General features: G+C 33.3%; 1 protein-coding gene across 1 annotated transcript in view; it reads right to left on the minus strand.

Annotated features, from left to right (window-relative positions):
* Positions 1 to 217: 217 nt before the first annotated feature.
* The window catches only part of LOC110037081 (protein FLUORESCENT IN BLUE LIGHT, chloroplastic-like), a 44,570-nt gene continuing 33,796 nt past the window's right edge, over positions 218 to 10,991 (minus strand). Inside the window, exon 5 of the mRNA XM_020741658.1 lies at positions 218 to 610. Coding sequence (XP_020597317.1) covers positions 408 to 610 — 203 coding nt within the window. The 3' untranslated portion in view covers positions 218 to 407. The remainder of the gene's footprint in view (positions 611 to 10,991) is intronic.

The raw sequence follows: 10,991 nt of genomic DNA on the forward strand, positions 1-10,991 counted from the left end.
AAAGAAATATATATTTTTTTTAAATATCATTATGTATTATAAAATAAAAAAAAATCAAACATCAAATTTCTAGTTGCTATCAAAACCTACGGAAATGATTGCAAGAAGCATCTCTCATCGTAAAAACTATTTTTTAAAAACAAATGATTTATAATCAAATAAAAATGAGGCAAAAATCTCAATCAAATTTAAATTCAAGGAAAAACTCATTGCTGAAAAAGGGCTACAATATCCAAAAATGAGATCATCGATGCAAAATGTTTAAAAGCAATAATGCTACAAAAGTAGTAGTGTACCGTTGCGTATAAGAAGGTCAAAGCTCAAACCTCTTGAGCGATTCTGCTTGGGAGAGAAGATATAGAGATGCAGGCATTATCTAAAGCTGGTTCAAGCCCAAGATCTATCAGTCAGTCTTTCTCCAGCCTTGCTATGTACTGGTCATAGAACTTCCCTGCTTTTTCAAGATCTCCAAGCTCAGTGTAGCAGTCTGCTATTGCTCCATAGGCCTCGGTTATGCCGGAGTTTTCGCCAACCTTGCTGGCTATTTCGAGAACTTTGGAGTGATATTTTATGGCTTCTTTGTACTTGCCTTGCCTCTGCAGAGATGCCCCTGCATGACAAAATAATTAGCATGATCATGAACGAGTTTACAAATTGGTCAAATCAGTTGTAACTGAAAACTGAAATTCATAAAATGAAACCAATCAAAATTTTGATAAAATCAAACTGGCTGGACCTAAATAAATTTGGTTTCAACGGTTCACTTGTGGACAAATCGAAATTTAATTGTTAGTTGGAATTGGGTTACCAACAAACAAAAAATTACATATCTTACATATATCATATCGATTTACTTTTATGAATTATTCATTTAATTTTTTATTTTTTGTTTTTTTGGTGTGTTCAATTAAAAGCCGAATATTAAAGTCTTAAGAATCAATAAACAAAATGCATTTTTGAAACCGAATTGAAGCAACCAAATTTCTTCGGTTTGGTTTGATTTTTCCGTTTTTACCAAATAATGCACTTCTAATCGTGGAAAGCTCAGTGCATCAAATATCAGGGAAAGCTCTTTATATTTGGTGCAGTAAATATCTGCCTGTAGGCTCTAGATTGTGTATTCAATTCCAAACTCTATAATGGTTGAAAAAGTTCCAATTTAACTGATTTTTTTTTATTATTGGCATCTTTGTATGAAAGAAGAGATTGAAAGTGCAAAAATACTTGAGAACAGCATCTCCATTTGAATCTAGAAACAGAAAAAATACGATGGAAAAGAAAACTTGAAATATTATATTGTTTTTCCAGAAACTTATATCATATTACTACATTTAAGAGAAAAAAAATGATATTATTAGACACTGAGTACTACATCAGTGTATGATTTAAATAAGGGGCATTTACATATATACCACATAATTCTTATAAAATTACATATCTAACACCTAAACTATTATTTTTACATTTGTAACACGGTAATAATATCATTTTTAATAATAATTAAGTTATAATAATAATAATAATAACAATAATTACTTGGTTACGACATGTTTTTGCAGATGTCGTCTGTGTCAAGACCCGGCCAGGGACTAGTAATTAACCAGGACGGAAATGGGCAATCAGATGATGGGAACTAATTTACCTTGTTACTAGTTGTCTGCTTTATTCATAAACATTTTTATTCTATCACTCATCTTTTAATCACTTAATTAATCGAAAAAGCTAGTTTAAAGTAATAATGACCTAGACAAGCCAATAAATACTCATATTCCCAAACTACAATAATACAAAAAATAAAATAAAATGCATGTCAATTAAACGTTTAATAAATAAGATTAACATTCATATATTATCAATGAATCTTACTATATCAATAATATATCAATATCGTTTTATATCTGTAAAATCGTGACAAGAGCATCGTCTAAGAAAATGTATCAGTTAATATATTTCAATATCAATATCATTTTTCATTTATGTGCACGGGTACCTCAGTGTTCCCCTACTAGTACCTTAAAAGAGTGATTCCATCATAATCAATTATGCACATACAAACATACAATAAAAATATCACTTCTTTAATAATAAAAATTTCATTTTCATTTGCATAGTTATCAATATACTTGTGCAAGATTTAATATCTACGATAATTTAAACGAATCTGAGTACATAGGTCATTTATACAATACGAGCAAAATTCAATACAACAATAAGTTATCACTATGCAGTGTTATAAAAGTAACAAAAAATGCATTTGGAATAAAATATTAAAATATTAAAAGAATATGAGTGCTCATCTTGATGTTGATTAATTTGTTATTTGATTTGTGACTCTTCTAAAATTGGAAGCCTAAATATTGGTGCTCATATTACAAAATTTAATTTAATTTATTTATTATTTAAATTAATTGTTTAAAATATATTATTTAATTATTAATTTCTATTATTTTACTTTATGAAATCATAATTAGCTTTATTTTGCTATAATATAAACCCAAACTCTCCTTATTGATGTTTGCTCAGGTCAATCTTCTTCTAGGATTTCGCCTCATGACGATTTTATCGGGTTTAGCTTCAGTTATACGCCTTGAGCAAGTTTGAATGGGTCAATCTTCCTCCTTTCTGCTCGCACACTTCACCTTCATCTTTCCCCTCTAAAGCTGAAGTTATACGCCTTGAGCACGCACGCACGCACACACACACAAATATATATTTGAAAAAAACCCAAGGGCTAATATATTAAAGAGAAAAGATATAGATAGGTTGTATGAGTGGGCCTAAACAATAGACACCCAACCCACACGGTACAACACATACAAAAAAGTCAAAAAGGATATAAATAAATAAAACTCAAAACCACCAGGACGCAGAAAAAGTAAGAATCATCCCAATTTAGTCATACCCTTGCCTCTAGTTCTCGGAAGGGATCCAACTAACAAATTGATAAGGCACGTACCATTACCCGAAGTAACCAAAGTATTATCCATAAAATTCCTGAGCTCAAGTAGATATCCACTCTTCTTCTTCCTCTTGTAAGTGTAAACTTGTCATTCCTCCTCCGAAGAATCAGTCTGATGAGATGGTAGAGTTGTAGCAGAAGGAATACCAATCGTAGTACCCACTATAGGTTCTAGTATATGTGAAGTATGAGTTAACTCTACACCGAATACTTCCTGAAGATATGAGCTACGAGGTTCTCCTGATTATCAGTCTGAACACTATCCTTTGTAGATAATAGTCTTTCAGTATTGCTTTCTATGGGGTTTGAAGGTGCCAATGTCACATCAATCGCAGTAACAGTAACAACAGTGTCGGGGGGGTTCCACATAGGCAACGGGCACCTCCTGTTTGGTAGTATCTTCCCCAAGTGGAACTAAAATGTCCAGAGCAGTGGGGTTAGCCCCACCCTTATTCACTTGAACCTTAGATTTCAAATTACGATGGAACTTGTGGCATTTATTAAGGATATGCCAAAACATCATACAGTGAGTACAATATGCAGGACTGTATAAAAACCTTATCATTTCTCTCGGTCAAGCCTTATCCATGAGAAAACTTCGTCTTCCTCCACCCCCAACTCATCCCGTCTTCTCCTCTGCACGATGTTTTCTTCAATGATTGGCACGATCGAAGCGCTTACCTGAAGACACACAACTCGCTCATTCCTCCTCTGTGTGTGATACCCGGCTCGTCTCCTTCGCACGGGGCTCTTTCCTTCCCTTTGATCGGTCGCACGACACCAACACCAACTTCTCCTCAGTTGCTCGAGACTAATACCGAGAACTCTTGCCTACCTTCTACTCGACAACGTCCCCTCCTGCACCTGATCATGATATCACTTCCCTCGTCTCTACATGTAAATAAATCTCGCCTTGTCGCATTATTTTTATAAATCAAGCTTGACTTCTAGGCTCTGCCCCCTCACTTCCTCTCCCATTTGTTTATTGTTCTCCCCTTATTGATTCATCTCATGTAGGAGACTTGATTCCTCTCCAACTAAATGAAACGAGATTTTACCATTTTCCCCACGTAAAAAAATTTCTTCCTCGAAATTCATAATCAAACCTCAAGTTATTGTTCATTAAGTAGGTAAATATTAGCTATCCATGAAACTAGGAATCATTTACTGAGATAAAAAAGCAATCACTATAAAGATAAAGACTCGATACAAGATGACTGAATTATATTTCGGATAACAAAGTTACTGAAACAAGAAAGTATGTTAGGAAAATACCCTTATGTATGAAAATGCTAAACTCATCAGGCTTAATCAACATCAACAGCAGTAGGTTCGTTAGGCTCACTATTAGTAAGAGAATATATCCAAGGTCGAACAAGTTATCTTGGTTGACCTTGGGTAGGAGCTGAAGCTATAGACTCAATTATTTTCTGCTCACTTGCAACCTTCTGTGAAGGAGCTCCACATGATTTATAATCTTCTGCACTCTTTTGGTCAAGAGATGGATAATACCGTGCTATATGACAAGGTTGACGACACCAATAACAAGTGTATTTACCTTATGTTGTCGTCTGCATTTAGCACAAGTGACTACATCACCTTAAGTCGTCCTTTGCTAACCCCACCCAAATTATTCTTGGACTTCTTCCCATTAGATCACTCTGATTGATCCACATGTCCTCCTTCATCAATACTCTTCCTTTTGTGTGCCTGCTTGTGCTTCTGAGTAAACTGATAACTGATCTCCACTCTTTTAGCTTGTTCCACTAATATCAATTATTCATTGATTGTCAGAGGCACCAATAGTTATCTGATCAAATCCTTTAATCCTGAAAGAAATTTATAACATTTTTCTTCTGCAGTAGTGATCAACTGTGATATATACCTTATCAACGCAGTGAATTCTGATTCATGCTTTGTGGCTCTCTTCATTCCTTACCTCAGCTTGATGAGCATGTCCTTCATTTGTCTTCAAACGAATAGAAATATAAACCACTCTTTGAATAACTCTACGAATTTCTCTCAACTGACCATTATATTGGGTATGTCCCCTAGCTAGTCCTAGTATTGCCTACGCCACTACCTTTCAACTTCGTCATCCAACACAAAAGTATCTAAAGACACCCTTCTTTCATCCGGACAAACCATACTATCTAATATCTTCTCTATCCTCATTAGTCAATTATCTGCTTCAATTGGGTTATCGGTTATCAGTTCCATTGAACAAAGATGGACATAAATTTTGAAATATCTTCATGAACTTACCCACGGTGAGTGTGCACTTCCGTTGAGTTATGATCTGAACTCCTAAGTCAGACGAGTCATCGTCTCCATCATGTGTGTCAGAACATCCAAACTCACATTTATAGTAGGTTATACTTTTTCGTTTTCTAGCAGATTCTCTTATTCTATAATTTTGGGTGTATCATTATGTATAAATAGATACAACTATTAATTTAACATATTTTTAACTTTTTTATTATTAAAAAGATTTTATAATTACTCTATTGGCTCTTTCATCAAAATTTCATTAATTAATCATAAAACTTGCACTCTGATATTAGTTTTGTCACAGCCTGACCTAGGGCTTGCAATTAACCAAAGTGGGAACAAACGTTCATATGATGAAAAATATGTTTTCTAGATTCATTTAGTATTTAACAAATAAAAGAACTATTAATCAAATTAAATTAAAGCAGTATAATTAAATTTACCTTGTTACTGATTGTTTAGATCTTCAATAAACATTATCCTTTTTATCACTTTTAATCACTTAATTAATCTGAAAAATTATTTTAAAATAACAATGAGCTAAATAAGTGAATACTCATATTCCTAAACTATAGTAATACAAAAAAAAAAAAAGAAAACAAAATACATGTCAAATAAACTTTTAATAAATCAAATTAACATTTGAGATATTATCAACGAATCTTAATATAACAATTGCATATCAATATGATTTTATACTTGTATAGCTATCACAGGAGCATCGTCTAAAAAAATGTACCCGTTAAGATACTTCAATATCAATATCATTTTTAATTTACATGCACAAGTACATTAATATTCCCTCATTAGCACCATAATGACGTGACTTGATTATAGTCAACCATGCATATACAAACATACAAAAATTATTATTTTCTTAATAATAAATATTTCATTTTCATTTGCATAATAGTCAATATACTTGTACAAGATTCAATATCTACGATTATTTAAGCGAAGGTGAACACACAAGTCATTCTTACAACATGAATAAAATTTAATAGAACCATAAATCATAGATATGCAATGATATAACAGTAACAAGAAATGCATTTACTCGAGAAGAAAAAAAACGTTACAATATCAAAAAAAGTACTCATCCTGATGTCCATTAAATTGTTTTGTCGCCAACTCTTTTAGAATTGGAAGACTAAACATGAATATTTATATTACAAAATTTTAACTAGCTATTAAATTTACATTATTTTACTTTATAAAATCCTAATTAAATTCATTAATAAATTTATAATATAAACCTAAACTTATATTTACTGAAGTTTGAACAGGCTAATCTTTCGTGTTCTGCTTGCACACTTCATCCTCATCTATTCACCTCCAAATCTAAAGTTATACACCTTGAGTTTAATTCAACATAATTTACGCGCTCATAATACACACACACACACACACACACATATAATGTGTGCTAGATAATTCATGTTGGTAGAGTAACAGATTATCGCCTTAACATTGTATGAGGATTCAATACACACTCAGATAAAAAAAAACTCGGATAAAAAAAAAATAATTAGCAGACTTCAAAACTTTTTGTAGAAAATCAGGTAAAGGAAAAAACTATGGAGTCTGGCCCAATTGAGATCCAGTATAACTTGGTGATTACAGTTACAACCTCTAGTCCCACAGGCGGGAAAATATTATACAATCCCTCGAGTTACAATGACTGTACGCGAACAAACTTGTCGCAAGGAATGGGAGATGACCAATGGTGATAGAGGGCGGATGATGTGGGTGAGCTACGATGGTTGAAAGAGATCGATAGCTGCAGGAGTGATGTTGAACTTCAGCTACTTCTCCAAGCTTCAATCTCCTTCAGGCTTCAAACTCTCTCCCTGCCTTATTAAAGAGAGGGCAAGACTCTATTTATAGAGCGCTGATTGAAATTAATTAAGGAATCTAAACCACTATGATTGGATAGCCTGGTAAGATTCCCGCGATCAGATACTTTTTGATGGACATTTGAGTACCATAACGATGTCGGAATTGAGCGATCTTGAGTTCATTAGATTCATCTTGTCAAGACGCTCGATTCGACTTAGAGTTCGCCATATTTGACATCCGTTTAACCTTCCAAATATGCCTGAAAATTTTTCACAAGTGGTTTAATGACTTAATTTAGGCTTGATTTAGCTAGGATTGGATCGATTTTGGTACTGTTGAGCCCGTCTCATTGAACTAGTCAATTTGGCTGTAATTTTACTAAAATTAGAGCTCTGGATGACTCAATCAAAGTTTGAAAATTTATTGTTCAAAAAATTGAAAAGATACTTATGATCTAGAGTATATAGGTGGGTTAGGCCAGTTTTGACTGATTTGAAATATCTCTTTGGAAAGTGGCTTAATAATGGGCAAGTGGCCAGAAATTATTATAGGTGGTTAACTTAGGATGTCTACTTATGATCTAGAGTATACGGGTGGGTTTGGATGGTTTACAATTGTCTTTAGGGTTAAGGAAGAAGACTAGGTTTTAATATGCTCTTGCTTGATCAAGAGCTATGAAGAGGTGTTTGGAATGGTTGTGATGCTTTAGTTGTTAGTTTGTTGATATTATAAGAAGCTTAGGACATGGATTGAGTGGTGAAGAGTTTAAGAGAGTTTTATGAAGGATTAATGAATAACATAAAAGAAAAGCAAAGAAAATATCATTAAAGAAAATGCAACACTTGAAGCGCCAAGCACCAAGCAACAAGAGAGAAAGTTCACACTCAAATATATCATTCAACAACTTATCCAAAGAATTACATATCAGTCCTTTTTATAGATATTGCAATAATACAAAGTCAATAAAAAGATGAGAAACTTTTTAAGATGGTGGGTGACGATTAATAAATGAAGGTGCTAGACACCTTCCTAATTTATTATTTTTTTTCTTTTTATGACAACCATAAAAGACTCCAAATTTGAAAATTCATACATTCTAGAAACTGAAATTGAAATATAAATAATTAAATACAAATTCAAATATTTCTTCTTGATATGGCTCTTGTGATGGGCCTTGAATAGGCTCTTAATTGGGCACTTTCTTAGGCTCTCACTTGGGAACTTGTAAGTGGACATTTGACTTCATTTCAATGATGTGCTATATCAACTCCCTTTGTTTCAATTGAACTCTTCTCCGTAAATTTAAGAATTCTTGTACTAATTGTGGCTGAGTCTCCAAATTAGCGCGGATCAACCATGTGTCTTCAATGGGTGACTTATTCTTCCACGAACTAGAAAACGATGCTCAGCAGCTCATTCAAGGGGTGCTTCATCAGTGATGATACCTTCAACTTCAAGAAAAGAAGGATTTTGCACCTGAGGAACAATATCTTCTACTAAGGATTTAGTTTGAACAGGTGGAGGTTTTCTAACTCCTTCATATGATAAAATATTTTCAATATTAATAACAGGATGGATTAGCATATCAACAGACAAATCAAGGTGATAAACATTAGTTCCAATTTTTCTAAGAATTTTAAAGGGGACACAATCTCTCACATGTAATTTCTTAAGCTTAGTGGTGTGATACCACTCAGGATGCGAATCAAACATAGTCTCCTTCTTTAAATTCACATGTTGATCTAATATGATTTGCCTTAGAAGCATACTTGTCATAATTAAAGTAATTTGCTTTCTTATGGTATCATGGATGGTTTGAAAATCTTTGGCAAATGAAAATGCAAAATCAGAGAATGCATGAGGTGGGATATCGGCTATATCAATGGGTCGTTTGAGATTTTGGCCATAAACAATTTCAAAAATGGTGAAGTCTGGGTGAAGTCTTGTTTTTCCTAAAAATAGTACTATTATATGCAAAATCAAATGTGGGTGGATGCAAGTACCAATTTCCTAAACTTTTTCCTACAAGGCATCTTAAAAAATTTCCTATTGTTCAATTAACTACCTCAATTTGTCCATTTCTTTGAGGACGAAAGGCGAATGAGAATTTTAATTTCGTACCTAATAACTTCCAAAGAGTTTTCCCAAAATATGAAACAAATCAAACATCACTATCCGACATAATAGTTAAAGGTAGATCACATAGATGTACAATTTCCTTAAAGAATAATCTAGCAAAGAATCATCATTGGTTTTAGAGCATGACATGAAATGGGCCATCTTTGAGAAGCAATCAAGCATGACAAATATGTTATCATGTCCTTGAGCTGTGCAGGGTAATCCTAAGATAAAATCCATGGAGAGATTTTCCCAAGGCCTATAGGGTACTGATAATGCAATATGTTGACCAGATTTTGTTTGATGGCTTTTGCTTGTTTAAAGGTCAAACATTAGGCTACTAATTTTTTAACATCTCTCTTAATTGAAGGCCAAAAAAATCAACATCCTATTAAACATATGGTTTTATCTTTTCCAAAGAGTCCAGCTATTCCTCCATAATGAAGCTCAAAGATTAAAAATTATGTAAGTAAAGTTATAGGAATACAAAGTTGTTTTATCTTATATAGATATCCACTGGTAATAAAGAATACTTGTTGAAGAGACAAATGTTTATCTATGTTTTCCATATAAATTAGATTAAAGTCAGAACACATAAAGTACTCATCTTTGATTCAATCAAATCCTGGAATTTTTAGTTCTAGAGAGATTATAGTTAAAATTACAATAGATAAGGCATCAAGAAGTTTATTTTCAATTCCAGGTTTATGCTTGAAAACAAATGAATAATCTTGCAGGAATGTAACCCATTTAGCATGTCTATGGCTTAGCTTTCATTGATTATTAATGAATTTGAGGGCATAATAATCTGAGTTAAGAATGTTCCCTTTATGTAAGGGAGAGATAATAATGTCTGTGACTTAAAAGATTGAATGGCAACATAAAATTCCCTATCATATGTCAAATATCATTGTTTAGCCTCATTCAATTTCTCGCCAAAGAAAGCCAATGGGTGATTTTGTTGACTAAAGATTCCACTAATTCCAATGCCAGAAGCATCACAAGTTAGCTCAAAAGCTTTAAGAAAATCAGGTAGCCTAAGCATAGGGGTAGAGGTTATTAAAACATTAACTTGATGTGATGTTTTTTTTTTTTTTTGGGTTGCATAAGTCCAATGAAATTTCTCTAGTTTCAAAATATCAGTTATTGAGGCAACAGAACTGTATTAAAGCCTTGGAGGAATCTTCTATAAAAAGTAGCTAGGCCATGAAAACTAGGCACATCAGTAAAATTCTCAGATGAGGGCCCGCCTATGATTGCCTGAACTTTGGAAGGGCCAGGCTTGATTCCAACAATGGAAACAGTAAATCCTAAGAAAATCACCTCAATTTGTTAGAAAAAGCACTTATTCAAGTTGATATGTGATTGTTCTCTCCTGAGGGTTTCAAATACTCGCCGAAGGTGTTCTAAATGGTCTATCTCACTTGGGCTAAAAATGAAGATATCATCAAAATAGACAACTAAAAACTTTCCTATACAAGGTTTTAGAACAGTGTTCATTAATCTCATAAATGTAGTTGGAACTTTTAAAAGTCCAAAGGGCATCACCAACCATTCATAAAGACCATTGGGGGTATTAAAAACAATTTTTCACTCATCTCCCTATTGAATCCAAAATTGCCCCTAAGATTAAAGCCAACATGTCATCGAGCTAAAGAATGTGAAATTTATACTTAATAGTGATCCTATTATGATCTGACTATCAAGAAACATCCTCCATGTGTCATCTTTCTTTGGGGTGAGTAATGCTTGAACCGCACAAGGACTAAGGGTCCGTTTGGGGCAGCTTATAAGTGCGGGCGGC

The sequence above is a fragment of the Phalaenopsis equestris genome, unplaced genomic scaffold (assembly GCF_001263595.1).
Source record: "Phalaenopsis equestris unplaced genomic scaffold, ASM126359v1 Scaffold214800, whole genome shotgun sequence".
Classification (NCBI taxonomy): domain Eukaryota; kingdom Viridiplantae; phylum Streptophyta; class Magnoliopsida; order Asparagales; family Orchidaceae; genus Phalaenopsis; species Phalaenopsis equestris.